The sequence below is a fragment of the Amblyomma mixtum genome, chromosome 3 (assembly GCF_055824585.1).
Source record: "Amblyomma mixtum isolate Tamu chromosome 3, ASM5582458v1, whole genome shotgun sequence".
Taxonomy (NCBI): Eukaryota; Metazoa; Arthropoda; class Arachnida; order Ixodida; family Ixodidae; genus Amblyomma; species Amblyomma mixtum.
The window spans coordinates 194,384,484-194,411,245 of record NC_143014.1 but is presented as its reverse complement, the minus strand read 5'-3'; the positions used below and the strand labels follow the sequence as shown (position 1 = coordinate 194,411,245).

Genomic DNA, 26,762 nt, shown 5'->3' with positions numbered 1-26,762 from the left:
ATGCAGTGAAGAGAGCATTAGGTACAAAATGATTAGCACCAATGGCACGTGTGACACAAGCGAACATCGTCATGCCCCAAATCTAATCATTCTGATAGGAATTCTAATTCTCTCTTGAGAAGCGTCACAGATGGATTGCTCACGCATGTGTTTGTCCCCGAACGAAGAATGAGTGCTGCTTCAAAAATTTCTCTTTGAAGCTTGTCTTTTCTGCGGCCTAAAATAACTGTACCGCTGAAGAGCGGGAAACAGCCGCATTCTTTGCATTGCGCCGGCAGGAGCTCCCCAGTGCTGTTCTTGAGAGAGTTTCAGTGTTCTCTTAGTCTGTCATTTATGCACCTGCCGGTTTGTCCAACACAAAACTGACCACAGGTGAACTTGATTTTGTAGATCACGCCTACTGCACATGGGATGAAAGGATTTTTTTTTTTTTTTACAGTTCTATGTTGACAGTGCTATGCCGAAAAAAAGCACTCTTCTGACACAAGAGGCCTATCTTTAAGAATTGCAGAACACCTCCGATGGAACACCCGGTATACCATACGAAGGGCCGTAAAAATCTCTGAATCTGTACATGTTATTGTCATTGACAACTCAGCTTGGTAACATATAACACCTTATGAAGCGAGACTAGCCTTGCTGAGCTGCTTGAGGGGATATCAGCAGTAGGACGAAGGGGACGATTAGGCACTCTATATCCAAACTATGGGTGTTACCTGGCAATGTACCTGGCAGGCTCCTGCAGGTAAGGATGAGGAGAATAAAATAACACGTATCAGCACAAAAGTTGCGCGCACACTAGGCAGGAGTAGCGGGAGCCGTCAAGCACTAAAGTGACAGAGAGGACAACTCGAAGGCGGCCTGTCGCGATAGATTACCGAGTTGTAATGGCAAAGGCCTACTTTCATTGAAAACTAAACTTTTATAAGAGAGAAAAAAATGAACGAACGAAGTACACGTGTCGCCGCCCTGCGGCGTTTTTCGCAAGAAATATGCGGCGCTACAGGACATATTTTTTTTTCGCGTTGATGCCTCAGGCTAGGCTCCAGCGCCATTGAGTTCCAAACGGTGATCGCGGAGTCGTTTTCGGTGCGGACGTGACCAGTTTGAATCGGCTTCTTCAGTTAAGTTCGTTCGGGAATAAATAAATATCTTGCCGCCAGACAAGTACCAACATGATCAGAAAGAACCACAGAAAGCACCAACATGACTAGAAAGAAGCACTTGTTGCGTTCGCCATCGCCGCAGTCCACGCGTGATATGCAGAGAAGCGTACATGCTTTGAGACGGGGGCTGGAACGCCGCTGCCCACCGCAAAAGGCAAAACTCTCTTTTAGGATGATAGCTGCCTAACTTTCTGGGCGATGGTTGTGCTTGCGCGCATGATCGGCTATGATACCTGCTGCTGTACGACTGCTGTTTCTCAGGCCCAGTTTATACTGAGCTTATCAGTCATCTCGTATTATTTGTTGTTTCACAGTCTTAAGCCTTGCAGAAATCGCCACGCGGAATTATAAAACACGCCAAGGATGCGCTGATCCTGAAACATCTTTTATTCTGACGAACTCGTAGCGCTCCTCGCTGTCAGGCACACGTGTGATCAGAGGCGTACCACATGGGTGGGGCACGGTTCTTAGAGCTGAACTACTGCCCTCTCACCTCTGTTCGACTAGGGAGAAACATAGACGACCCTCTACTTCCTGGCTGAATCGTAATTAGGTTGTTTCATGTTCAGAGCATGTTGTGTCGTGTTGGTCATCAAGGTTATCATGCTGAATCATTCCGTGAGAATGAAAATGCATGATCTAGCTTTTATGGTGGTCGCCTTGTGCAGCCAGAGGTATTCTCCCATTCTAAATTAAATACTTAGTTAAGAAAAATCAATTAACCTTTAACCGTGTGAGATTCAATTAGAAGTTTTCACAGCGGTACAAGCAACACACGACAAAACAAATTTTGAAAACATAACTTCATTCAAATACTTTTTTTTTTTCTACTATTAACCCAAGCGCGTGAAACTTGTGAAGGACACAACAAGCGACCTCTCACGAGAGGCTGCAAGAAGCGCTTCAAGGAAGCAGCAAGAAAATGCACGCTGCCAGGCGCGGGATATTCAGTAAAACGCTGATGCAGCAAACGTTTCCATTTACGGGCAAACTAGTTCCTTGCTCTTTTTGTTTGTTTGCTGTTCGCGGCCTGAATAACGGTACCGTTAAGGGTTAAGGAAACAAACCCATTAGACGATTTTTTTTGGCGCCCCTCACATTTTTTGGTCAGCTTCTTGAGGCAACCACAGCGCTCAAGAGTTTCGTTAATGATGATTAACTTGTTACCTAGGCAAGCGAGGAATTAAAAAAAATCCTCATAGTGGCGCCAAGCACGGCACCATCGCTGCTCCTTCCTCTTGATTGTTGTAAAGTGCGCCACTTACATTTCGAACGAGTGCAGCCCCCTGTGCACGTGACAGTGCGCTTCCGCACCCTCCTCTGACACACGCGGCAGCAGCACATGTCCCGCAGGAGCCGACGAGGCGCTCCCTCGGAACGGGTGGCGTATTGCCAAACCATATCCCGTAGACGCACTCGAGCAGACGACGCCCAGGAGTGCGATCACGTGACATCACGCCACTTCCGTCGGCTGAAGCAGCGCTGGCGGCGCCTAGCGTTTGCAAAGCGACTCTAGAGAAGTTTCGGTTTTGGTTTCATGCAGGGACTCGATTCACGCGCACTGCCTCGGCCCTCGTCGCATTTTTTGTTTTTGTCGTTGCGCGAGGGTGCGCCCAGCTTTTTTTTTCCTCTTTGTGTGCAACGCGGCGCATTGTACTCGATTCAAACGCACTGCCTGGGTTCTCGTCGCGTTTTTTTTTTTGTTGTTCTCTTTACGCGACGTCATTGCACAGCTTTTTTCTCTTTTTGCGTGCAGCTTGAGCGAGCTCAGGCTCAGCACAGAGGAAAACCACATCCGCTGGTGTCCGTGCAACGTATACCAGTGGATGCAGTGATACGTACAGGTGCCGTCAAAAGTACACGGAAGGCAATATTAACGAAAAATTTAATAATTACGCCCCCCCCCCCCTTAATTCATGCATCCTTGAATACATATGTGCAGACTAATTGTGGTTGCGCGAATTGCACTGTCCACCAACAAACATGGACCATTATGCTTTAGATTGAAATAAATTAATTTTTTTGACAAAGTCGCCTTCCATTTACTTTTAACGGCGACTGTACATACCTTTTCTTTTCCGCAGGCTTTCTAGGGGGCATGAGGTCGGCGCCGATAGTCAAGCGAGATGTTGTCAACTCTCTTTGATGAATATAAACGCTGTTAAAGTAGTTAGCTTGTTTTTTCCGGGCATCACGCGTCTGATATTTGCTCCTATAGCGCCCGTTGTGCAGCATGTGCTACTATTTAGTTTTTTGCTGCCTTCAGTCAGCGCCTGAACTCTGTAGTGCTTTAGCACAATGAAAATGAACGTGTAACCCTGTTTTTATAACATGCACATGTTGAACCCTTTTTCTGGAAACATGCACCAACTAGCCACCTGTTGGAGACGGAGGGGTCCTGGAGTTGACTGACTCGTTCAGCCCCGCAGGTCCCAGCTCCGAAGAACGATGTCGAACTCAGATATGGAGGAAACTGTACATAAGGTTTATTGTACATATTTACAGACGAGATGGGAGTGTGGTGGTTACAAAACAACACCCCATTAAATGCCCTTCGTATTCCCGAGATCTCTGACTAGGGAATAAAGTTCGGAAAACGTTCTCCAGTCAGGTGGACAGTTGTGGGCGCTGGCGGTACCACCCACGTCAAGGGGCGGTGCTGAACTCTCCCGCAGCTCGGTCGATGGGAAAGGGGAAAGCCAGCAGACCTCGAACACTGTCGTGTCGAATTGGCAGGTGCAGCACCTCCGTGGGAAAGGAAGGCCACGCCGTTTCCCAGCCGGTGGACAGGGGGAAAGACACGTCATCGAAGGCTGTCGAGTCGATTCAGCACTGTATTGAGATCGGTGCCCCCTGGGAAAGTAAGTGCGCTGCGTTTCCCAGCAGGTGAATGAGGGGCCTTGTACGCCCCCGCCTGATGTCCGAAACGCAGGACCTCAGTCAATGTAGCAGTCGCCTTTCAAGTAAAATCAACAGCGTGACCTTTCACGGCGTCACTCCGTCCGGCGACCCGTGGGCAGACTTGGCCACCTGACGCCGCCGCCGTCGCCGCTGTTCCCCGCGGCACCTTTGTTGCATGACTCACGTCTTACTGGAATTCCTCCCAGGCCTGTGTTCGCCGATCTTAACATACCCAACAAGTATCACTAAGGTAATAATAGTTGAGAAGCTAGCTGCACAAGACTTCATTTTCGAAGAATGCCTGACATGCAGTGCGAAAAGAAACGACTGAACGCACGAATGAGCTGAAAACTGGAAAGCGTTAAGTTTAGTACGCATATGTCGATCAAATGATATGTCGCCAGTCGGATTATGCAAGCAGTAGAATGTTCTGCAGTCTTGCGCACTGTTTTCCAGAGAAATTCGCAACTACACGCCTACCAGGTGGACTTCACCACATAATGCATGCACCCTTGTAGGGTAGATTCACCGCATGGCAGCAGTGTCGTGAGGAAAGTGGGCACGTCAGAATGACAAGACCATGACTCATTTTATCACCAGGAAATGTTAAGCAAATCAGTGTACTACGTGGTATCTTATTTCATGATTGCCCCGACAAAAGGGGGAAGGGGCACTGCTCGGCTTCTTGCGAACTTCTGGCCTGCATGACAGGCTGTGACTTCAACGAACGCTGACTTTCCCTGTGACTTCAATTTTCTGTTACCCTCCTTTCTCTTTCTTTTTATTCCCTCACCCCCTTCCCCCCGTGTAGGGTAGCAAACCGATTATTCTTTGGTTAACCTCCCTGCCTTTCCTCTTCTACCTCCTCCTCCTACGCATTTCGCACTGCCCTCCACCCGCGCACTGTACTTTCGTGGCCGTTTTCTAGGTACAGTCTTTGTCAAAAGTAACCACGGTGGTGCTGGTGGCAACAATGGCTGGTGCTGTGCCAATAGCGGTGCTACTTCACAATGAGCAGAGCACAGAAGGCTACATGGCTGCATTTCAACTTCTAAAAGACACTCATCCTTTCTGCTTCGGAGGTCAGGCCGTAAGTAGGAAAAAAAATAACACTGCCTTTAATTTGTGCATTGCAGAAGCTAACTTCAAGAAAATATGCCTTCATGTTTCCTTCCCCATTACTTCATCACCATAAAATGTGGTTGTCTGCCAAGCATTGCAAGAGGTTGTAGGTCAGTGTTAGAGATGCAATTCTAGGCTGCCATATTGTTCACGAAAGCGCCCCATAATGAAAAATGTAAGAGCGATATTTCAACACTGTGCTAGACAAAACCCATAACTTCGCCATATGCACTCAGTGAGGGTGCAGTTACGGCTCAAGTTTGAGTGAAGAATAGAGGGGAACAGAATGTTGCAGTTTACTAACATGTCTGCGGCACGAAAGGGAATGATATCAGTTCCTGTAAAATTGCAATGGTCATACAAACATGCGAACAGCCATTTCTCTAAAGGTAAAAAAATTGTTGTACAGACTAGAAAGAAAGCATACGTAACTTTTTGGGCCTACAGTATAAAAGCAAAAATGCTGAAATGTTCACATTACTGGCTACTTGCGTTCTTCAGAGCACACTCAATTCTCTCCATATTAAAATTCCTTATGACGGTTACCTTGCACTTATTGATTAGCTATTCCGTATTGATTCTATTCGGTACCTGTGGTTAGAGGCTTTCATGCTTCAGCGTTTCTTTCTTTCTTTCTTTCTTTATTTCATTTTCTCACAACAGAGAAAAAAGGAGCAGGAGCTAAAGGCTCATAGCCTGACAGAGGCTCCTGCCCCAGGTAACACAATTCGGCATTTCAGTGCACAAAGAAAAGATAGACAGGGAAACAGTTCTCAATTACAAAAACACATTTGAACATATAAATATTTCAACATATAAGAGTGAACATATAAATACGGAATTAGACAACACTTAGTAGAATTTAAGGGAAAAAAGAAACGCCAGATGCACATCTCGGCACTCTGCAAAACTCATGTAATTGCAAACACACGCACACATAGATTACAGACACTTTAGCACACCGTACTGTGATAATATATATACACCTTGATTACACCAAAAATTAATTAATACAAACAATGTCTTATTGAAGAAAAGAAATGGGTTTTTTTAACAAATACGATTTGACATATTTCTTAAACTCTGGTTTTTGGAAATTAATTTCTTCTCCTATGAAATTTAGCAAATAAGGAACTTGGAAATGTAAGATCTGTCTGCCATAATTGGTCCTAGTGAGCGGTATTCTTCTTGTGTGTTTACGTAAGGTGTATTTTGATTCTTGGAAGTTTGCTTCAGCGAGGTACAATTTATTGTTTTTTATGTATTGTAATAACTTGAAATAATATATTTGCGCAGCTGGAAGCATTTCATGTTTAATAAATAGCTTGTCTGTTGGAAGATCAGATGGTTTTCCTTGATAATTTTCAAATATTCTCAACACCTTTTTTTGGAGGATCGTTAGTTTGTTATAGTTATGAGCTGTAGTAGTACCCCACACTAGACTACAGTATGATAACTTGGAGAGGAAAAGAGAGGAATACAATGTTTTCTTCAACCACAAAGGAATGAGCTTACCAATTTTATACATACAGCCCACGGTTTTTCCTAACTCTGCAGCTAATTTATTCACATGCGTATTCCAGGACATATCATTTTGAAACCATACGCCTAAGAACTTTTGAACTGTCACCTCATGCAGTCGTGTGTTGCGAAATAATATTACAATATTTGCAAAAGACTGTTTATTTATAGGTTTAAATATCACATATTTGGTTTTACTTACATTTAACTGTAACTTATTTGTGTCCAACCAGTAAGAGAGGTTGTCTAAGTAATCATTTACTGTTTTTTCTAAGTGAGGCAGTGACGCATTTGAAAAGAATAGGTTTGTGTCATCTGCATACATGACTATTCGAGGGGAAGAAGGTATTAATGGAAGATCATTTATGTACAGATTAAATAACAAAGGCCCCAGTATCGACCCTTGAGGAATACCATTTACAATTACTGATCGTGGCGAATCAAATATACTGAATCAAATATTCCGTCTCCTCAGAGAGCTTGGCAGTAAGCAGTCTACCATCCTACCTTCTACTTCTACTGAACACTACGTAATGATAGATGTGAGACTATCGTCCAATGCCTGAACATTAAGGTTGTCGCCCTTGGTTACAGCCGAATATCTGTTCTGCAGTGAGACCTTTACTTTCCCTCTTACCGCTAACGCGTTAATGGGCTTCCGTCTCACTGTTTTTTCCTATCCCTTCAAGCATAGGCTAAATCGAGACCTTACCATCCTGTGGCCGCTACAACGCACCTTTCTGAGAACTTCCACATCCTGCACGATACCAGGATGAGCGCACAGTATGAAGTCTATTTCATTTCAGAAGGAATATGATCCATAAATTATTCCTCTCTGCAAACTCTACTCATAACTCCCCCCCTGCTGTTCCTAGAGCCTATACCATAGTCGCCTACTGCCTGGTCTCCTTTCCTACCTTGGCATTGAAGTCAGCTATCAGTACACTGCAGTGTGTTTTTATTTCGTTCTCTGCAGATTCCTCGTTTTCATAGCAGCTTTCAGTGAGTGAGTGAGTGAAGAAACTTTATTTCCGCCAGAAGAAGACCCGTGCCCCTCCGGCTCCGCACGCAGGCGTCCGGGGAGAGGCAGCACTTAAGGTTATTTACGATAGCTGCCACCCTCTTGTTAATAATATAAATTCCTCTATGTTGCCAGCTATATTCTGACTGATAAGGAACTCCACACCTAGTTCTGCTATCTCCACTAATCCACGATAGCATAGTATGTGCCCTCTTTTAGGACTGTATATGCCTTATCTGTCCTAACCTCGCTATGCCCCACGACATCTCATTTAATGCCTGCTAGTTCCTCAAAAAGCTTTGCAAGACTAGCCTCACTGGATAAGGCTAGAGTTAACAGTCACCAGGTTCAGTTTCCAGCGGCGGTCTGTCCAGAGCAAGAGATTCTTGGCACCCTCTGTTGTGTCACAGGCCTGGCTGCTGCCTTAGTCAGTTGCTGAGCTGCCGCTGGAGACAGGGTTAACTAGTGTATTAATACAGGAGGTTTTGACCAAGTACTACACCAGGGCGGCCAAATCCTGCTCTGGTGAGGAAGTGCACTGTCGGTTCTGGTCACCGATATCGGACCTAACCCCAGGCCTGGTTATGCAGTTCCATCGACAAGCAGATTGGGTTATTTCTACCTAACAGCAAGCTAGCCATGGCATCCATGCCATGGATACTGACCTTTTTCTTTATTTTTTTTTGGTTTCAACCGAAAAGTCCAACCCCTACTAGTAAGCCAGGGTCCAGAGTATGCATACGCTGTCACTTCTGCATAGTGATATTATTTGAACTGCTTTAAACTGCGGCAGAATTTTCTTGTCTGTGATCCTCATTACAACAGTCCTCTGAAAGCAGCGGATATCCGCCAGGATTCACACTATGTGCAAATGTTTGGCAACAGATGATGTAAAGTCAGATTTCTAGAAGAAAGCTAGCCACAATATTGTTAATCAAAAAACAAAGATCCAAGGATGAATCCTTGCAGGTCACGTGAAGAACAAACACTAAAAGCTATCAATTGTTCTTGGCTTGATAGGCGTGCTGAAATCGGCTATTGTTCTCGCTGCAGGCACCACACGTATTTATGACAGACAACTCCAGTGCAGAGAAGGCTGCACTGCAGGAAACATGGCCTACAGCCAGGCAGCTTCTGTGCCATTTTCATGTGGCCCAGGCAGAGTGGCGCTGGCTGACAGCTGCCCACAACCATGTTGGCAAGGACCAGAGACGGCAACTAATGTCAACATTCCAGGAGCAAGTTTTGTCCAAATGTAGTTCTTTTTTAAAGAGGGGGACTGTGCGAAATTACAGGCACAGCGTAAATATGCATATATGTATGTGAAAGGCACTGGCACATTTCTCACTAAAGGATTCCAAACTCCAACTACAGGTCATGTATGCTGACACAGAAGAGAAGCTGGAAGCTGCGAAAGCCAGGCTTGGGTCTGAATCCCACCAGGGCTACGTAGAACGGGTGAAGGCATTCCTCAAAAGGGAAGAGGAGTGGGTGCTCCTTTTTCGTGCAAACATCACCACACGGGGGCACAACACAAATAATTTCTCTGAGGCCACCATCCGTATCCTAAAAGACATCGTGCTCAGCAGAGCAGAGGCCTTCAACGCCGTTGCACTAGTGAATGCAGTGGCCGTGGTGTGGGAGAGATACTTCGAGAGCCGCATCCTCCGCCATGCTAACAGCCGTGTTGCCAGTCATCACCTGGCTTACAAATGGCTCTTTTCCCGGATGCCATCAGGAGCTGCTGACACCATACGACTAACAGGACACAACCTCTATGCAGTGCCCAGTGCCACACGCCAAGACACAATATATGAAGTGTCAGCAGATTTTGGAATGTGCAGCTGCGCAGCAGGAAAACAAGGTGCTTTTTGCAAGCACCAGGCGCTTGTCCATGAAACTTTTGGGGGATTGTTTCCCAATGCTCCGCCCCTGAACACAGGAGACCGGCATCAATTGGGCAAGCTGGCCTTAGGCAACAAGTGCCCCCCTCTGGATTTATTTATGCCCTTCCTGGAAGGAGAGCAGCCTCAAGAAGAGCCTGACCAGGCAAGCTGCAGTTACGAAAACCCACAGGCTTGTGAAGCAAGCCACATGCAAGACGACTGCCAGCCCTCCACATCAAGACAGCTGTCACCTACTGCGCAAGACTGTGATCAACCCCAGCTTGCCCAGGTGCATATTCCCTGTAAATTTCCTTCTCATCCTAAATCCTTCTTTCCTCAGCAATGCCAGTGCAGGTAAAGACAACGAACATTTTTTCTGGTTGATCTTTGCAAACTTGTAGAAAAGACACTTTTTAGAGTTCATGCTGAAAGTAACACTAGTGTAGAAATACAAATTCTAGAATTCTGTGCGATACATATTACCTTGCCGATGTTAGTTGCACATTCAAGTCTGCAGCTTTCCATTCAGATGAAAGGCTATACCAGGCAAGAATGAATAAATGAGCCACAGTTTTGTCTGTAAATGCTGGGAACATTTGCAACGGACCTATATATCAAGAATGTTAAACTCAGATTGTTCCACTGACCAGGTCTTTACCGCATATGCATGAAGAGGTATGCCTTGCTACAGTGAAGTTTCATGTCCAGCAAATGAATATTCTGATTCAGCTCAGAGCTTACTGCAAAGATAGCAATAGGGTGCCACGGTCATAATTGGCTACTTGTAACAATTTCAGACAAGTTTAGTTTAGTTTATGAGGATTTAATGTCCCGAATCAACTCAGGCTATGAGGGACGTCGTAGTGAAGGGCTCCGGAAATTTCGACCACCTGGGGTTCTTTAATGTGCACTGACATCGCACAGCACACGGGCTTCTTAGAATTTCGCCTGCATCGAAATTTGACTGCCGCAGCTGGAATTGAGCCAACGTCTTTCGGGTCAGCAGCCAAACACCATAACCATTGAGCCACCGCGGCGGCTAATTTCAAAGAAGTGTGCATGCAAATAATGAGAATGCTAATATATAAAAAGAAAGAAAACCAACATGGCAATCCTCAGCTGCTGTAGCCCAGCCTGCAACTAGAACTTCCATCACAGGGTAGATGATAGCTACAGAGCTTTGAACATTCGAAACGCTCAAAGTGGACAGAATCTAGTCATTCAGTTCCACAACCTTTCATGCAGGAAAGAGAAGATGTGTACCGGAGCTTGGAGTCCCAGCTGCGCCGCCTGCATGCCATGAATGAGCACAACCCTGCATATCTAGAAATCCTGCGGTGTCTTGGGCATGAGCTGGACCGCGTGCCCAATGGAAATGACGCAGCTGGGCTTATGCTTGCCTTCAAGGCAACTGCAGCAGCACGGCGGCACCGGGGACGTCAAATCCGGGTGCAGCCTACAAGTATTGCGAGACGCCGGCCGGGGTTGACAAGGGGCTCCAAAAGGGTGCCAGCTGGACGCCCACCAGGTCAACCCTGTTCCAAGAGGCCAAAAAAAAGGCCCCACTCCCTTCGGAGTAATGTGCTAGAAAATGTCCGAAGTGCAAAATTGCACTGAGGACATTTCTCGAGAAGATCAAATGCAACATGTCTATTCTTGATAACACACTTGATTTTGAGGGGCGTGTCATGTACCGCACGCAACACTGTGCACTTGCTTGTGATGTCAGGTTTGTGCTGCGAGCTGGAAACGCATGCATTTTAAGAAGGAATTTTGCACCACACGATTGATGCTCATGAATAATTCAGTAAAAGTATGGTGCATAGTGCCCCTGACAGTGGCCTTATCCTGAAGTCTTCCTATTCCAAAATCTGATGTGAGTTCTCATGTGTGCTGTTCTCATAATTCTTGATTTTTTGGTTTGGTATGGTTTATTAGGGTTTAAAGTCCCAAAGCGACTCGGGCTATGAGGGACACCGTAGTGAAATTCCGACCACCTGGGGGTTCTTTAACGTGCACTGACATCGCATCTCGGGCCTGTAGAATTTCATCTCCATCCGAAATTCGGCCACCGCGGCCGGGATCGCACCCGCGTCTTTTGGGTCAGCAGCCGAGCGCCATAACCACTGAGCCACCGCAATGGGGCCTTGATTTTTTGATCGTCTTTTAACAGTCCGGCAGACTGCTGCAAACTGCACTGTTTGGTCATAGCTATGCTCTTTTCTGCTTGAAAAGAGTAGCATAGCTCTCTAACACTCCAAAGGTGACCACAGCTCTGAGTCTGCAATTCTGCTGGGTGTTCTTGTGCATGTTTGTCTTTCCTTGGCATTTTTCCTGACTCTATGGTGCACTCCAATGCATCACAGGCTTTTGTACACTGCAACATATCTTTGGTTTTTTGCACTGCTTTGCCAGTTTCTTTTTAAAGACACACGGTGTTTTCAAGATCCTTAAGACAGCCTTCAGCAACCACCTCTCTGATTTAACCACTTCCCCGCTGGCCATGACACAATCAAGCAGCAGGTCTTCCGTTACAGTGCTGAAGTTGCACTGGTTAACTTGCAACCTTGCAGCTGCCAGTCTAAACTTTTCACCTTTCCCCTCCTTCATACTGTAAAGTTTTACTGCCCATCGCATGGCCAAGTTTTGTTGAACACTATAAGGTGAACTTTGCTTTGAGGCTTTCTTCTACATTTTGTGCATTGCCTCAGCTTTAAGCCTGCTCGGAAACACAAACACGGCTATTTGCCCTTCAAGTGGGATCTATGACAGCTGGACGGCTCTATATCATATGTACAATCGAAGCCACTGTTACCACATTTTCCTGTAGTTGACAGATTAAGAGGATTTGGCTGTGTAACTACGATTGCTTTTGCGTAAAATGTTTACTTGGTGTTTCTTGTGCACTTGCTAAATGGCAGAGGTGCTGCCTCACTAAGTGTAGGAGCAGTGTGCATAAACAACTCTCCAAAACTGCTAATTCCTCCATATGGTTTCATCGAGGGGTCTCACTAAGAATAGTTTTGTATCTTATGAGCAATGATGTTAGTCAACTGTGTGTGGCATTTGCTGATGACTTTAAAAAGCTGTTTTGAAATGTTCGATCACTATCTGTCCGGACTATTCTGGAATTTCTACAATGCGTTCTGGGCGTTCTGGCGAATTTCTGGGCGTTCTACAATGTTTCACCTAATTCAGATGCTTTTGAAGTAGCTGTGAAATAATTTGTGATTGGAGTTAGTCAAGGTCATTCCAAGAAACATAAAAAGTTATCATGAAAGCATCTCACTGTGGGAAGCCAGCACTTATTTATTTTGTTCACTGTTGTCTTCAATTCCACCATTCCATGTGAGCATATTAAAAGTGTCCCGGACTTAATTTAAACACTCTTGTCTCATCTTATGATGACACCTGCGCAACACATGAATCACATACCTATGAAATCATCAAATACAAAAAAAAAACGTGCCACCATCTCCGCTTAAAAGGAGTGCCTAACGTAGGGCCGACATGACGACCGCAAATTCACCACAGTGCTCTCAAACGGCCGGCGTGGCTACTTGTTACAGATTGCACAAAACAGCCCACTGATCTCGGAATCAAGTTTCACAATCCCGAGCCTCTCGCTTAGTGAACACACAAACCGATAGGTCAGAGCGGTTGCTGTTGTGAACAGCGCGTCACAATAAAGGGTGCGGTCGCAAAACGAAAGCATGTTTTCACACTATAAGGTCCGTTACAGCTTCTTCGTTAAACTGCATGTAATAAATGCGCTTCCACTTGGCCAGCCTTCACAAAACAAGTTTGTAAACAAGTTCCATGTACACCATTTGACAACGCTAGTCCCCAAGGCTGGAGGGTGTTTCGCGATCGCAAGTGCTTTGTGAAATGTTTATGCAGTAAACTTTCGCAGCCGTGACTTCACATAACTGCTTGCTGTAACTCAGCCAACATTACGCCCCGGCTTTCGCAACAGTGCCACTGTGGTCCCTAAAAATACTTGCGACCCTAGTATCACCTCGAACGGCAAGCAACCGAGCAAATGTTCCAATATTACACACTACTAGCTAATTGACAAACTGCAAGAAAAGGCGTACCCAGCATCCAACGGCACTGCTTGCATAGATCCTTGGCATCACATATTTAGAACGGCATTTGTTTGCAAACCAATGTCTTCTGGCAGGCTGGCTGGTGCACTTTGTTCATTTTTAAACTGTGCAAAACAACGAGGACCGAATAAGGTATGGAGGACATACGCTCACAGCGCAGAAAAAACTCTGGTCCACTTGCCACCACCGAGCTCAAAAAACGCCATCTTTGCAAACAAATAAACATAGTGACGTCACTTCCGGCGACTGTAGCGCTGCCTAGCGTTCGTGAACTGTCGTGGAAGTTTTGGTTTCGCTTCACGCGGGACTAGGAGGTATGTCGTGTCTGGTCGTGTGTTTGTGTGTATGTGCGCGTGCGTGCGTGATCACGTGATAAAACGAAGGACGAAGACAAGTCGCAGCTTTCTTTTACAACCTCTGTGTGGATCGTCGACGTTCAACTTTTTTTTTTCTCAAGCAGCTCTGCGCATTGTTAGCTACCTCATCGGCAAAGTGCGTGTCTTGGCAGCACGAGCTCCGGCGGTGGAAAGATACCAAAATTTCCACCTTTTGCTGGTCGCATAAGCAACAATATAAATCCGATGTGGACAACGACGCGCTGTTTTGCGCGAGCTCAAAATCAAGGGAAACTACACCTGCGGGTGCCTGTGCTGTGCAGACCTGCCTGCAATAACGTATGTCGTACTTAGATTTGTTTTCCAGGGCTTTCCATGGGGCATGAGGTCGGTGAAGATAGTTAATGAAGTGATGTTGTCAACTCTCTCTGATGATTTGAAACACTGTACAACGTATTTTAAATTACTTTCTTTTTCTAGGCATCACACAGCTGAAATGTTCGCTTCTCGCGCCCGTTGTGCAGCACGTACTGCTACTGCTTTGCCTGAACTCTGTGGTGCTTTCATGCACTGGAAAAGAACGTGTAACTCTGTACTTATGATTAGTATATGTTGAGTGTGGAAAGTAAGAATTGAGAAAGCAAGCTGCACAGGACCCATCCATATTCAAAGACCAGGAAGCCTGTCAGGCATGACAAACGAAATGACTGAGCACACGAATAGCAGATAATGAGAGCATTAAATTTCGTTCAGTGTGCATATGTCGCTCAAATGATATGTCGCCAGCAGAACCATGTAGGTAGTGGAACATTTTGCAGCCTTGCGCAGCCTTCTGCAGGAAAATTTGCGACTATGTATACACGCCTGCCAAATGGACATCACCACATAACAGCAATGTCAGGATGGTCATTTGGGCCCTTCCTGAACCCATCTCGCTCTTCCAAAGGGCTCCTCAACTTTCAGGGGCCCTCCTAGGGTGCAAGAAATAATTTATTGTTATTCCTTTTTATGGATAAAGTCTGTGTCTTCTTCCTTCGTGTTTTCGTCCCTATCCTTGCGCTGTTTTTTCATCAAAGTTTACTCCTTCCTTCCTCTTTTAGGGTGATTTACCACATGATAGCAGTGCCGTGAGGAAAATGGGCGCGCTGGATAGACAAGACGATGACTATTTCACATTATAACCAGGAAACGTTACCAAGGATCAGTAAATTAATGCACTAGCTGCCATCTTATTTACTGGTTTTGACATATTAAGTATTGCTGTGCATGGACTTTTCTTGAACAAATTTGCTAACCTGCTTGAGTTCCTCTTGAGGTTGTGGAGTGCAGCATGTATCTTTGCGTATTAATGTCACCCATACATCATGTTTACGACATTCAGGGATAGAAGAAATGTTGCACTATAACCCTTGTATATGAACTTCATAAGTTATAAAAGAGCACTTGGCTGATTGAAAATGCTTGCAATCATATGCACGCATAACCACACTGCCACAATTCTTCAGAAAATTGTTACGTATCACGCATGGAGGTGCACTTCCCAAACCTTATTCACTCCCGAATTCCAATATGTGCTCAGGGCAATAAACTGAAAAGAATGAGGTATACAAATTAGTGGGGAGTACCTCGGCAACCTCTAGTTTGCTAATGACATTACCTTGTTGAGTAACTTTGGAGACTTGCGGCAAATATTTGAGGAGCTCATGAGGCACTGCAGACAGATAGGTTTGAAAATTACAACACGTATAAAGTAACTGTACTAAAGGTAAGGTAGTGGCTGGTAAATAATTTCCTCAAAAGTGGGAAAACACTCGAAGCAGCCCTTGTGTGCAATTACATGGCCAAGTATTCATTGGGGACACGAATAATGAAGGATTAGATAATAAATAAGAATAAGCTAAAGCATATCTGGTAGATATTCCGACATGATGAACAGTAGCTTGTTAATATCAGAAAATACCATTCTGTCAGAGCTCACTTAAGAAGTGCAGACTTTAAAATAAACAAAGTATCTGGAATTGAAACTGTGAATACTGGAACAAGTGGTGGGAAAAAGATCAATAAATGTAATTTTAACAGGTAGGGAAAAAGAAACCTAGATCAGTGGTCATATATTAAACTTAAGGAAAAGAAGTGGAGTAGGGCACATCATGCAATGTGTATAACAGATAACCAGCTTCCAGTTTGAGCCACAGAATGTATATCAAGAAAGGGCGAATATAGTAACAGCCAGCAGAGGTTAGCTACAGCCATGATATAAGGAAATTCACACAAGACAGGGGTAACTGGAGAACACTAGGAGAGTGGGTTTAATCCAGCTGGAGATGATCACACATCCATTACAGGCCAAGCACAGTCATGAGCAACCCAGTGCCCCTTATCATTTCAGATAACGTTACTAAGAGCAATGTAGTAAAACCTCGTTGATGCGTTTTTTTTTTTTCTAATTACGGGGAAAACTCTATTATCCGGGAAAACGCATGATCCAAACCGCCTAATTCTGAGATACATACCTGTTGAATAAGGTAAAAAACATGTACTGACAATTTCACTTTATAAAAATGTCGATTGCCATTTCTTGGCACAAGAGCTGAACAGACCCTATTCCAGTGCTCGCTGAGTTCAGTCCGCGTTCGTGCTGTCTTTAACACACAAGGAAATTCTCAACACATCAGCTCCGTCGTCGGCAATGACGAAAGTAACCAAAATCTGTTCCGTGTCATTGTTGGATGCTTCTCCCGTTTGCACCTAAGTACCGTGAAGAAGCCACCCGATTGTCGAAGTGTTTTTGTTTTTTAAGCTGCGTTTCCCAGACCCGGAAAAAACTTCTCCTTGCCCTTATGCACCGCGATGAAACTTCAGCGCTTCTGCTCTTCACATCACGCACTCGCAGGAAAGGCCATCGCGAATGCTAATGCGTCGTTTTTATTTTTTTTGTTTTGTTTTTGATGATGGTGCTTCGCCTAATAGCAAGTAGGCACTGCAAAGACGTCACCACTCCGCAAAAAAAAAAAAAATGTTTGCACATGTGCGGTTGGTCAATATACGAATTATACGACCACAAATTGTCGAAATTTTAAACGTAGTAGCCAGGAAATCGAGTTTTCCTGGAATGTATACATTTGTAAATAATAATAATAATAATGTGTTTAAGAAAAATAGTGTAACTCAATGGGACATTTTAATGTCTCCGATTTTCTTCCTTTCTTTTATTGATGTCCATTTTTACAAAATGGAGGAGGCCAACGTAAAAGCTGCGACAGTGCAGCTTGAGAGGCCCTCGACCCCCTTTACACGTGGCAGCGCGGAGAAGCACAACACGCAAAACATAACATACACAGGTAACCTGTGTACGAACCCAGAAACCGTATAAACCATGAATGTATCAACGAGGTTTTGCGGTTAATGTCAACAGCACTGACTAGGCTTGCTTATACACTGAGGGCATTTTCTCGCGTGCATCAATTTTATGGATAGGAAGGCCAAGGTAGTACGCAATACTCCTTTGAGACTTCAGCTGTGTATTTAAAAGAAAGCAATTTGTGAAGACATAGTGCTGTAACTGCAATGAAAATTCAGAAATATTTACGGTTCTGGCCATATTCAAAGGACTCAGTGCAGCAAATGGATAGAAGATTGAAAAAGGTGCAATTAATCTGGTGCTTAGCGTGATGCTGTAAATCTAAACTGTGTCTCTAAAAGAAAGGGCTGTTGCTGACAATGTACAACTGAGCTAATGGAAGAAAATGCACGTTTGGATATGAAGAGCTGTGCTACAGACATTTTTTTATCATATATTATTGCATATAGGCTTTCAAAAGCTGATAACGTAAACAAAATCAGTTAATTACACTAACAACTGGCAAGGTTATGAGCACACAAATAATGAAACTAACACCAGGGGAGAAGAAAGCAGAAGTTGGAACATTACATTAACATTCAGTACCCCACAGATTTGCGTACCTCATTCTTTTCATTCTATTGCTCTTAACACGTACTGAAATGCTGCAGTGATTAAGATTTAAGAGGTACGTGTCTCCCTACGTGATTAGTATTTTAGTTTTCTAAAGCAAGAATGGGTAGACTGAGATCAAGTACAAAAAGGTGGCCTCTCCTACACCAATGCTGTATTGTGTGCAGGAGATAAGAGAGAGAGAGAAATACTTAAACAGGTTAAATCAAGGCCTTATACGTGCTCTAAGAGCCAACTGGGCAACTTGGCCGCCAAGGCCAGCCATGCCGACCAGCAGGAAGGATGGGCTTGGGGCGGTGCAGAGAACGGATGGACATCTCCTTTTCACTTGCGCTTAGAAGCTTGACACAAGAGAGGTGATACAAGGAACATAAGACTTCAACAACTGAGCATTTATTCCACACATAGTGAAATTTAAGGAACCAATGAAGAAACGATCTTTTGAAACTGCTGCAAAATAGTTTGGACCTGAGTTTGGTCATGGCCATTCTAAGAAGCACAAGTAGGAAGTTATCAGCTTATTATGAAAGCACCTCATTGTTGGAAGCCAGCACATTTTTTGCTCAATTTGAAATGCACCATCCCATGTAAGCATACTAAAAATATATGCCTGCACAATAAAGTATGCATCTTTGTTCCTTCTTAAGGTATGACGCCACACTTGAAGGAAAAATGTTTTTGATGGGAAAATATTTATTTTGGTATTTTCCAATATTACGCATCCCAGGTTACTGTCATTAGCACATAATCAGCTTAAAAAAACTTTTTAAATATGACTTACTCTGAAACGTGCTAAATTTTCCTCTCATGTCAACAGAGATAACTCGTAAAGTAAGTAATGTACAGTCTGCATCACCCTCATGTCGAGCACTAAACCAGTGGCCAGCAGGCAATAAAAATTCATACTAGACAGCAACCCATGATACCTGGCCAAAGCTGTAGTGCCCACATTGCTTGTGGGTCTGCGAGGCTCAACTGACATGGAATCATTTCCTCTATAATCTAGCAGGTACGACGAGGTGTCACTTTAGGTCTCCTCGATTTGGCTGCACTTTCTGCACTAGTTCACAAAAGTGCCGTGCCAGTGCAGTGCCAGTTCTTGCGGCGCGAGTGCAGCCTGACACTAGTGCTGTCGGTGCAGCGGCCAAATCGAGTGCGAAAGTGCAGAAACGTTCGTCTGCTGCGGCCGTGTGTTGGTGTTTGTCGCGTGGTTTGACATATGCGCGGGATTGTGCTAGCTCTATTGAACACTGCGCATTTCTTCGAAGTGGCGCATCTCGTGGAGTGACTCAAAAATTTGTTAATTCCTAAAGTGGTGAAGAATTTGACACCGTCCTTTCCGTTTCATTGTGCAAAGTTGCGCAGGCCGGTCAATCGTCACCGATTCAACGGGTACTTTGAAGAGGCAACAAACTTTGAATTCGAGAGGTTACTCAGACTTGCGCTCGAGACGACCTTTGAGAGTTCATACACGTGATCCGGGCTGTTGTCGTTCTATCGGAAAGTGACTGCCGTAATTACAGAAGGAAAGAGTTGCCTGATAACTAGGACTATATCTGAACTCAACAACTCGCGTTCACTGTCGGCGGGTGGTGACGGCGACCTCAATGCCAGTCGGCCAGTCGATCGCTGCTGCAAGCGGAGGAGTCAGTACAAATACGTTGCGATCATCCACTTATTAAAAAACATCTCACCATCTGCCTCTTATGCAAATGCTCCATCGTGTAGCGGGTAATAATATTTACACACAAAATAGAGATGGTGTAAAGCAACATGCGAGGCTGGGCAGAAAGATGAGAACCCATACGCGCTGCGCCATGCCAGCCAGTCACTTACGCACGTACAGACACGCACACACACGCTCGCATACACAAACGCACGTGCGCGCACTGTCATTTCAGCTGTTTAGTGAGGGCACGGTGCAGATGCCGAGTGTAGCACGGCTATGCAGCCGTCTCAGCCATGGTTTTAACGCCGCTCACTAAAACAAGCATGGCCACGGAGCCGCCTGCTACGGAGCGCGCCAAGCACCTTGCACTTCTTGCACGAGAAGAGAACTCGCCGGTAGGCTAGTGCAAAAGTGCAGCAGAACTCGGGAGAACTCGTGCAACACTACGTCAAATCGAGTGCCCAAGTGCAGGTGGCGCTAGCTGCACTGGCAAATCGAGGACGCGAGTGCAGCACCGCCTGAACTGGTGCAGAGAGTGCAGCCAAATCGAGGAGACCATTTATTTGCAGAGAAGTGTGCCGGCTGAGCGCTCTACACAAGGGTGAGGCAGGCTGTACACCATAATGATTTGGCACTAATGAAGGTCTACCTGTTAGATGAGAAGTGAACTACAATAGTCTGTGATGGATATGCAGGCAATCATTAGAACAACTGAAAGCATACATGAAAAACTGCCTTTCTGCAAGCATGGATAATTTATCATGGCGCCTGACCAGCACACCGATCACATGCCTATCGATTTACGAAATACACAAAAGATAAACTAGCATCTTCTCTGCTTAAAGGTTGTGCCTAGCGTCGGGCCGGCATCCCCGACTGCCCACTCGGCACAGTGTTCTTATTACCCCTCACTTTGAGAAATAGCGGTTTGGCAATCCAAATTTATGCTACCGCACCAAGAACACCGTTACCACCAGTCCGGAAAAACGGCTACAGTAAGTGCACTTTCATTGGGCCACACTCGTCAAAACAAGTTTGACGCAAGTTCTGAGAAGTCTAGCCTTGGGGACAAAACGCGCACACCGTTGTTGCTCGAAAGAGCACCGCGAGCGCAAGTGCGCTGGTGAAAAGTTTAGTGAGCAAAACTTCTGCAGACGCGACTTCACACAACCGACTGCCGAAACCACTTCTGCGTTAAGTCCAGCTTCCGCAAGAGCTATATATCGCGAACCAACGCTGTCACGAACGGCGAGCATCGATAGAAAATTACACACGGACAGAGGGGCAGGCTGCGAGTCCGACGATACAGGGCCCGAGGGGCAGGCTGCGAGACCGACGATGCGTTTTCCAGCGTAGAACAGCGGCACGGCGCGGCTTGCATAGCTCCTTGGAATCTACGCACTTTAAGCATTCGGAGCCAAGTATCCACGATCCAACGAGGCGGCTTGCATAAAACTGCGTAAAACCGCTCGCGTGAAACTGCAACCCGCACGTAGGGTCCCTACCGCACGCATACGCAAGGCGCCATTTTTTTTATGACGGCGGAAGTTGCGTGGGGTCACGTGATAGCACTCCTGGGCGTCGTCTGCTCGAATGCGTGTACAGGCTATGTTTTGGCAATACGCGAACGGGTGCAGGACGCCGTCCGGTGTCGCCACCTGGCGTCTGCCGGCTCCCGGAGGAGGAGGAGGCGCAGCGGCCCAAGGCGGGCGTTCCGAACGCGGCCAGTCAGTCGGTCCGCGAGCCGGCGCGAGCGAAGCAGCTGCAGATGCCGATGGCCGGTCTCCGCGAGCCGTGCTCCCGCCGACTGACCACGCGCTCGTGTTGAGTGGCCGGCGGCGACACGCAGCGCCATGGGCAGTTCCGACGAGCCGGCGCGGACCACGTCTTGGGCGCCGCTCTCGTGGCGGGCCGTCCCGCTGGACCAGCGGGCGTCCAGCGGCGTGCTCGCCTGGCGCCTGGCCGCAGTCGCGGTGCAGTGGTTCCTCTTGACCGGCTTGGTGACAGTGACCGTGCTGTGCGTGGTCAGGTTACAGCGGCTCGAGGACAGAGTGAGCCTGCTCGAGCAGAAGCTGATGGCCCTGGACCACGCTGACCCCGGCGGCGGAGCCGTCACCGCGGCGGCACAACAGGTGGGCCGGCCGCTTCCTCCACGTTAGCGCGCGCAGAAAGACATGGGTGCTCCCACTGAGCCAGCCGGAGCGCCATGCTAATCATCCTTATCATTAATGCAGGCACCGACAGTTTCTTTCGGATTCAGCAGATTACAGAGCGATTATGTAACTCACTCATTTCGCCGTAGTTGGAGTAATATGCCATATGAGTGAATGTATCGCTAGACGGTCTAAGGTACTAAGTCATTTAAACCTCCATGAACTTGTTTAGTGCGCCTTGCCGGAGCATTAGCTCTGACCGTACCAATGGCGAAACAACAACGAACTCGTGTTCATTATTGTTTCGCTAACGAGACATCGAGAAATGTGCCATAGATGGATGCACTTTGGTGCGGTGTGCGCGTGGCGAGCAGCACCCCAGGAAAAACATACTGTGGTTCAGTGTCAACGCATAATGGGTTGTCCACAACGCTTGTACGTCTGCTACAAACGTGCCCTTTAAATTCACCATTTTATGTTGAGAAAAACCCCGCGAGATAAGGAAACAAAACAATTTTTAGCGAACGCCATAAGATACTGAAAGGTGCCCATTTTCCCATCCTCACTACTTGATCACACAACAGCATCACTGAGGTCGCCACGCCGAAGAACAAAAAGATGATTGGTGTGAAGGCAGTGCAGTACCTCACTGACTCATGTAGATGAGGTACTACGAGGAACTCTAGAAAATGCCGGTCGCGTATGGGAAGACCCAACAATTCTGGACAAAAGCAATTTTGGGCGAAAAACCGTTGATGAACGCAATTTTTTTCATGTAATGTAAGATTTCACTATAACAATCAATATAGCCGCAGATAACCCGACGGCAGTCTTACTTTTTTTTTTCTATTAACGTTTTTGCTTTCGTCAAAAGCGTTCCCCATTGCTTTTCTATGGTATTGTTAACGGATCGATGCGATCGATGGAAACAATTTAAAAGAACGATTTTTGTACATATCAGAAGAGTGCACCATTATCTTCAATATTTACATAATAGTGTGTGACAATTTTCAAAATTTTTGTCCGGTAATGTTGGACGTGGATAGCACAGAAGTTTCGTGCGTGGATAAATTATTAATGGCCTGAGTTCTTGTTTAGAAGGGCGAAGAAAAATGCCGAGTTAGTGTGAAAGTTAACGACATTTGTTGCCTTCCTATAGTTGGCTGGAACCTAAGCAAAAACTAGTTTAGTGATTTGTCTGGACACGTGCAACCAGCGCAACAAAAAAAAGTTTGGGCGGGCACTAGCTGCTTTGCTTCTATCTCGCTCACAGGGTTCAAGGAGTTCCATTTTTAGGATTGTCCGCCTGAACTGTGTGACAAATAGAATGCGCACCGAAGGTCCATACTTGTTTGGTCGCCTTCTTCAACGTCGGGCCCTGGACTCGCGCCAAAACGCAAAGTACTTCAGAACTGCGGGTGAATGAGCGTTTTCGTTTCCGATCGTATTCTTTCGGCGTTTATACGTACAAACTAGGGTGTTTCCTCGAATACAAAATAAAAAAGGGGGCCGTTAACCAAGAGCGCCAAGTCATTAAGCCCAATAATGGTCGAGTAAAGTTGCCGTACCCCTTTTACACCGATATTACTATACAACCGAACGGCTTTAACTCTGCCTCTCCTGCAGCCAGAGGACAGCCCGAAGTGTTGACGGAAGAATGTTAGCCGAAAATTGCAACGAAATGAAACAATTTTTATTTGCCATTGTCCAAGCAAACCTATCCCGTATTCGTTAAATAATCTCTCCCTTTTCTTGGTACCGTTATCTGACCAAAATGTGTTGAGATTTTAGAAGTGAAATCAAAAGTTCTTGTCTTGTATTGACGAAATAAGGCGGATGTTGGTCGTGCCGAGAATCGCATAGAATAGGCGAAGCGATTTTCAGCAGTGAAAATTGGGCACTTTCATCGCTGCGGCGCATCATATGACCACATGTCGCTGTACGTAGCCTTGCTGCTGCTAATTTTTTTTTCATACCTCTGAAAATTTTGTTACGTCGCGCTCCCTACAAGCGCGTCTTCTGGACTAATGAAAGTTAATGGTAAAAACAGGCGCTGGCCACCGTGTCAACGAGATTGACAGCAGCAACCAGTGCTAAAAGTCACGGGGAGGGAGGGGGGGGGGGAGTCGCAGACTCCTCACCAGTATAGACAAGGGCTCCGAGACTCTTCATGCTTTAACGTAGAGACTGCATGAAACCGAAGCTGGAAACTATTTTTTTTTTCTTCTTCTTGTAGGTGAGGGTCGGAACTTCTATGTCGTTTCGAAAATTTCGCTGTGATGTTTAGTAACATTCATTAACATGTTTTCTAAAACCCGAGACGGAGAAAAATAAAAAGTCGGCATCACTGCACAAAGCTTGGAAGAGAAAGGGAAATGCATGCCCTCACACCTCGAGTGCGTCCAGAGTTGGACACTCAGCTCCAAGGCTATAACAACAACCACACTTGGAGAGCGTGGGGATCGTTTGTTTCAGGTCTGTCATAAAATGAGCAAACAGCGACCATTAAAAATTATTTCTCCTCTTTTGTATAAAAAAGTGTGAGGCCGCCAGACGCTTTCCCACTCTCTTTATTTCCCTTTCCACCTACATGCGCTCTAAGACCCCTTTCGATGTAGCCAGACTTCAAGCTCTGACAGTAAACCTCGCAACATGGCTGTGCGCATCGTCGCGTTTGTAGTAGGGATGCATCCATATAAAGTTGTGCAAACCTGCAAATAGTAACGCGACGGTCTTCAAGACACATGCCGAAAGTACAGTCGCACTGTTCAAAGGAAGATAACTTAGTCTTTCGGCTGGGACTGCGCTTGTTTCCGGTTCATCGCTTTAGACGGCGTGTGGGCGCCATCACGCTCAGTGAACTTTGTTTCCAGCGTCGGGACACATAAAAGCTAGCGTGTGCACTGATCGAAAATTTCTTCTTAAAAATACTTTACGGCGTTCCCAACACAGCCGTTGCGATATTGGGGCACTTTTGGGTGCAAGCTTTTTATTGCACCCAGAACTTTGCATCCCTAAAGGCAACTTGTCCGTCCGTTTCGCGCTTAACCTATAGAGTCACCTCCGAAGTAGTGTGTGTGTGTGTGTGTGGGGGGGGGGGGGGGGGTGGAGTGCAACTTTTTCATAATGTTGTGCGTATAGCAAAGTTAACGCCGATGCGTCAGTGAATTCGCCATTACAGGATAACAACTTTCGCCATCCCAGAGCTTTAGGATCGGCGCAGCTGCAAAAGGGTTCCCCACACGTGCCCTCCTGGCGGCACCTTTGGTCGTCGGCGCTGGAACGGGGCGGCCCGCGGCAAAGGCGCGCCGTGCGGGGCCACTAAGCCAACGGTAACTTTAGCCCACGCACCCCTACCGGCAACCTGTGCACCCCTACCCTTGTAGTCGCAACAGTTTCCGCGAAAACCGCGGGCCAGATCAATTTCAACACGGCTTAGCGCCGCCCATCTTGACGCTAATTAACGCGTCGCCTCCGCGCTTATCTAACCGCTTGGCAACGCCGTGCCTGGCTGCCTCTGCGCTCTTTCTCGGCCTCTGGCGCCCGCCCGCCATCGGCGGCAACATGCCTTTCGCGCTTCTCAACGCCTTCACCTGTGCATGGACGTTTCGAGCCGTGTTTTTCACCTGCGTCATCATTAATGACAAAAAAAAAAAAAAGACCGGTGCGTTTGGATTTCAAGGGCAGCATCTTTCGGTCACGGCTGTTATTTTTTTTCTCGCCATGGAACACGTAAAACGCCCTTTATTGGATCTTCGTGAGCATTGTCGCTTGAGGCAGCGTTCCCGAATGGTTTAGTTTGGTTTTAATAAAGGTTTACCGTCCCAAAGCGACTCGCTATGAGGGACGCCGTAGTGAAGGGCTCCGGAAATTTCGACCACCTGGGGTTCTTTAACGTGCACTGACATGACATTGCACAGTACACGGGCCTCTAGAATTTCGCCTCCATAGAAATTCGGCCGCCACGGCCGGGATCGAACCCGCGTCGGGTCAGCAGCCGAGCGCTGTAGCCACTGAGCCACAGCGACGCGTAGCGCGTATGGAATGTGAAGTTGTCACCACCGTAGTTAAATGGAATATGCGATATTCTCCATGGATTTTTCGTGCCAGAGCTAAGTCCAGGCTGCAAGATGATCTGCGGATTTATTTCCACCGCGCGAGGTTACCTACAGCGCACCATTATGTCGGTACATCATATGAATGTAGACCGAAGCCGGTAGAAGAGGGGAGTTTTTCCGCTCCACATATGCACAGCAAATGACACATTTTATAAAGGCGTTTACGCCCTTCACCCTGCTCCCAGCTCATTGACCTCATGGACGGCTCAAGGTGCAAGCGTAACGGATGTCACGGAGTGGCATGGTTCGCTCCGTTTTGTTGCAATCAGCGACTGGCCCGTCGCTGATTACATTGGAGATTAAACATAGTGTAAACGGAAACTTGGCTCCGACCATCTGGCGAGGGGAGGAGGGGGGGGGGACGCACGCCCTCTCCCCCAGACGAGAAATTTTACATAGGAAAACCATTCTGAACCCCATTTTTTTTTTCGCCGAAAAAAAAAACTGCAAGAAGTATACATGGTGCATGCAGAGCCCCACCCCATTCCCCTTAACCTCGCAACCGCCACCTCCAAAATTGACCCACAAATCCCGGTATATGTCTACGCTAGTACGTCTCCGCTATGCTAAATCTCCCCATTAACTGCGCTTACGGTGAGAAAACAAAGAAATAACACAAGGCCGACGGAGGTAAAGAAATATGTTCCCGAGAAAGCATTGGCGCCGTTGAGATTGGCGCCGTGACGAAACCAGCTGACGCTGACAGCCATGAAAGATGGAGCAAGTGCGGCACGTACATGGCTGGCCTCGCAGCCAACGCTGTATACACCACCTACAAATCACTATAC

The 26,762-nt window shown here is 46.3% G+C and overlaps 2 protein-coding genes and 1 long non-coding RNA gene across 21 annotated transcripts in view; 2 read left to right on the top strand and 1 right to left on the bottom strand.

Annotated features, from left to right (window-relative positions):
• Positions 1-3,630: 3,630 nt before the first annotated feature.
• LOC149353168 (uncharacterized) lies at positions 3,631-21,260 on the bottom strand. Of its 2 annotated transcripts, none has more exons than XR_016290922.1 (2): positions 13,715-21,260; positions 3,631-13,028 (listed from the first exon to the last, which is right to left on the bottom strand). It is a non-coding gene; the product is annotated as an uncharacterized LOC149353168 (long non-coding RNA). The 2 variants fall into 2 exon arrangements; XR_016290923.1 differs by having other exon boundaries at positions 3,631-11,152.
• On the top strand, positions 8,765-11,670 carry LOC149353169 (uncharacterized). The gene is made up of 3 exons (XM_089582371.1): positions 8,765-8,973; positions 9,106-9,906; positions 10,863-11,670. The coding sequence occupies exons 1-3, from the start codon at positions 8,800-8,802 to the stop codon at positions 11,232-11,234; spliced, it is 1,347 nt and encodes a 448-aa protein (XP_089438497.1). The 5' UTR covers positions 8,765-8,799; the 3' UTR covers positions 11,235-11,670.
• A 176-nt stretch (positions 21,261-21,436) lies between the features above and the next one.
• Positions 21,437-26,762, top strand: part of LOC149353166 (uncharacterized) — a 331,688-nt gene continuing 326,362 nt past the window's right edge. For all 18 annotated transcript variants that reach the window (XR_016290916.1, XR_016290919.1, XR_016290917.1 and 15 more), the window contains exon 1: positions 21,437-21,835. Coding sequence is in view for 12 of the 18 variants with exons in the window: in XM_089582368.1 (XP_089438494.1) it covers positions 21,557-21,835 (279 nt within the window). In the remaining 6 variants the exon portion in view is untranslated. The remainder of the gene's footprint in view (positions 21,836-26,762) is intronic.

Coding starts and splice junctions, on each gene's coding strand:
- LOC149353169 (XM_089582371.1), top strand. CDS start 8,800: ATGACAGACAACTCCAGTGCAGAGAAGGCTGCACTGCAGGAAACATGG. Junction 8,974..9,105: donor TGTCAACATTCCAGGAGCAA/GTTTTGTCCAAA, acceptor CTCCAACTACAG/GTCATGTATGCTGACACAGA. Junction 9,907..10,862: donor ATCAACCCCAGCTTGCCCAG/GTGCATATTCCC, acceptor CCTTTCATGCAG/GAAAGAGAAGATGTGTACCG.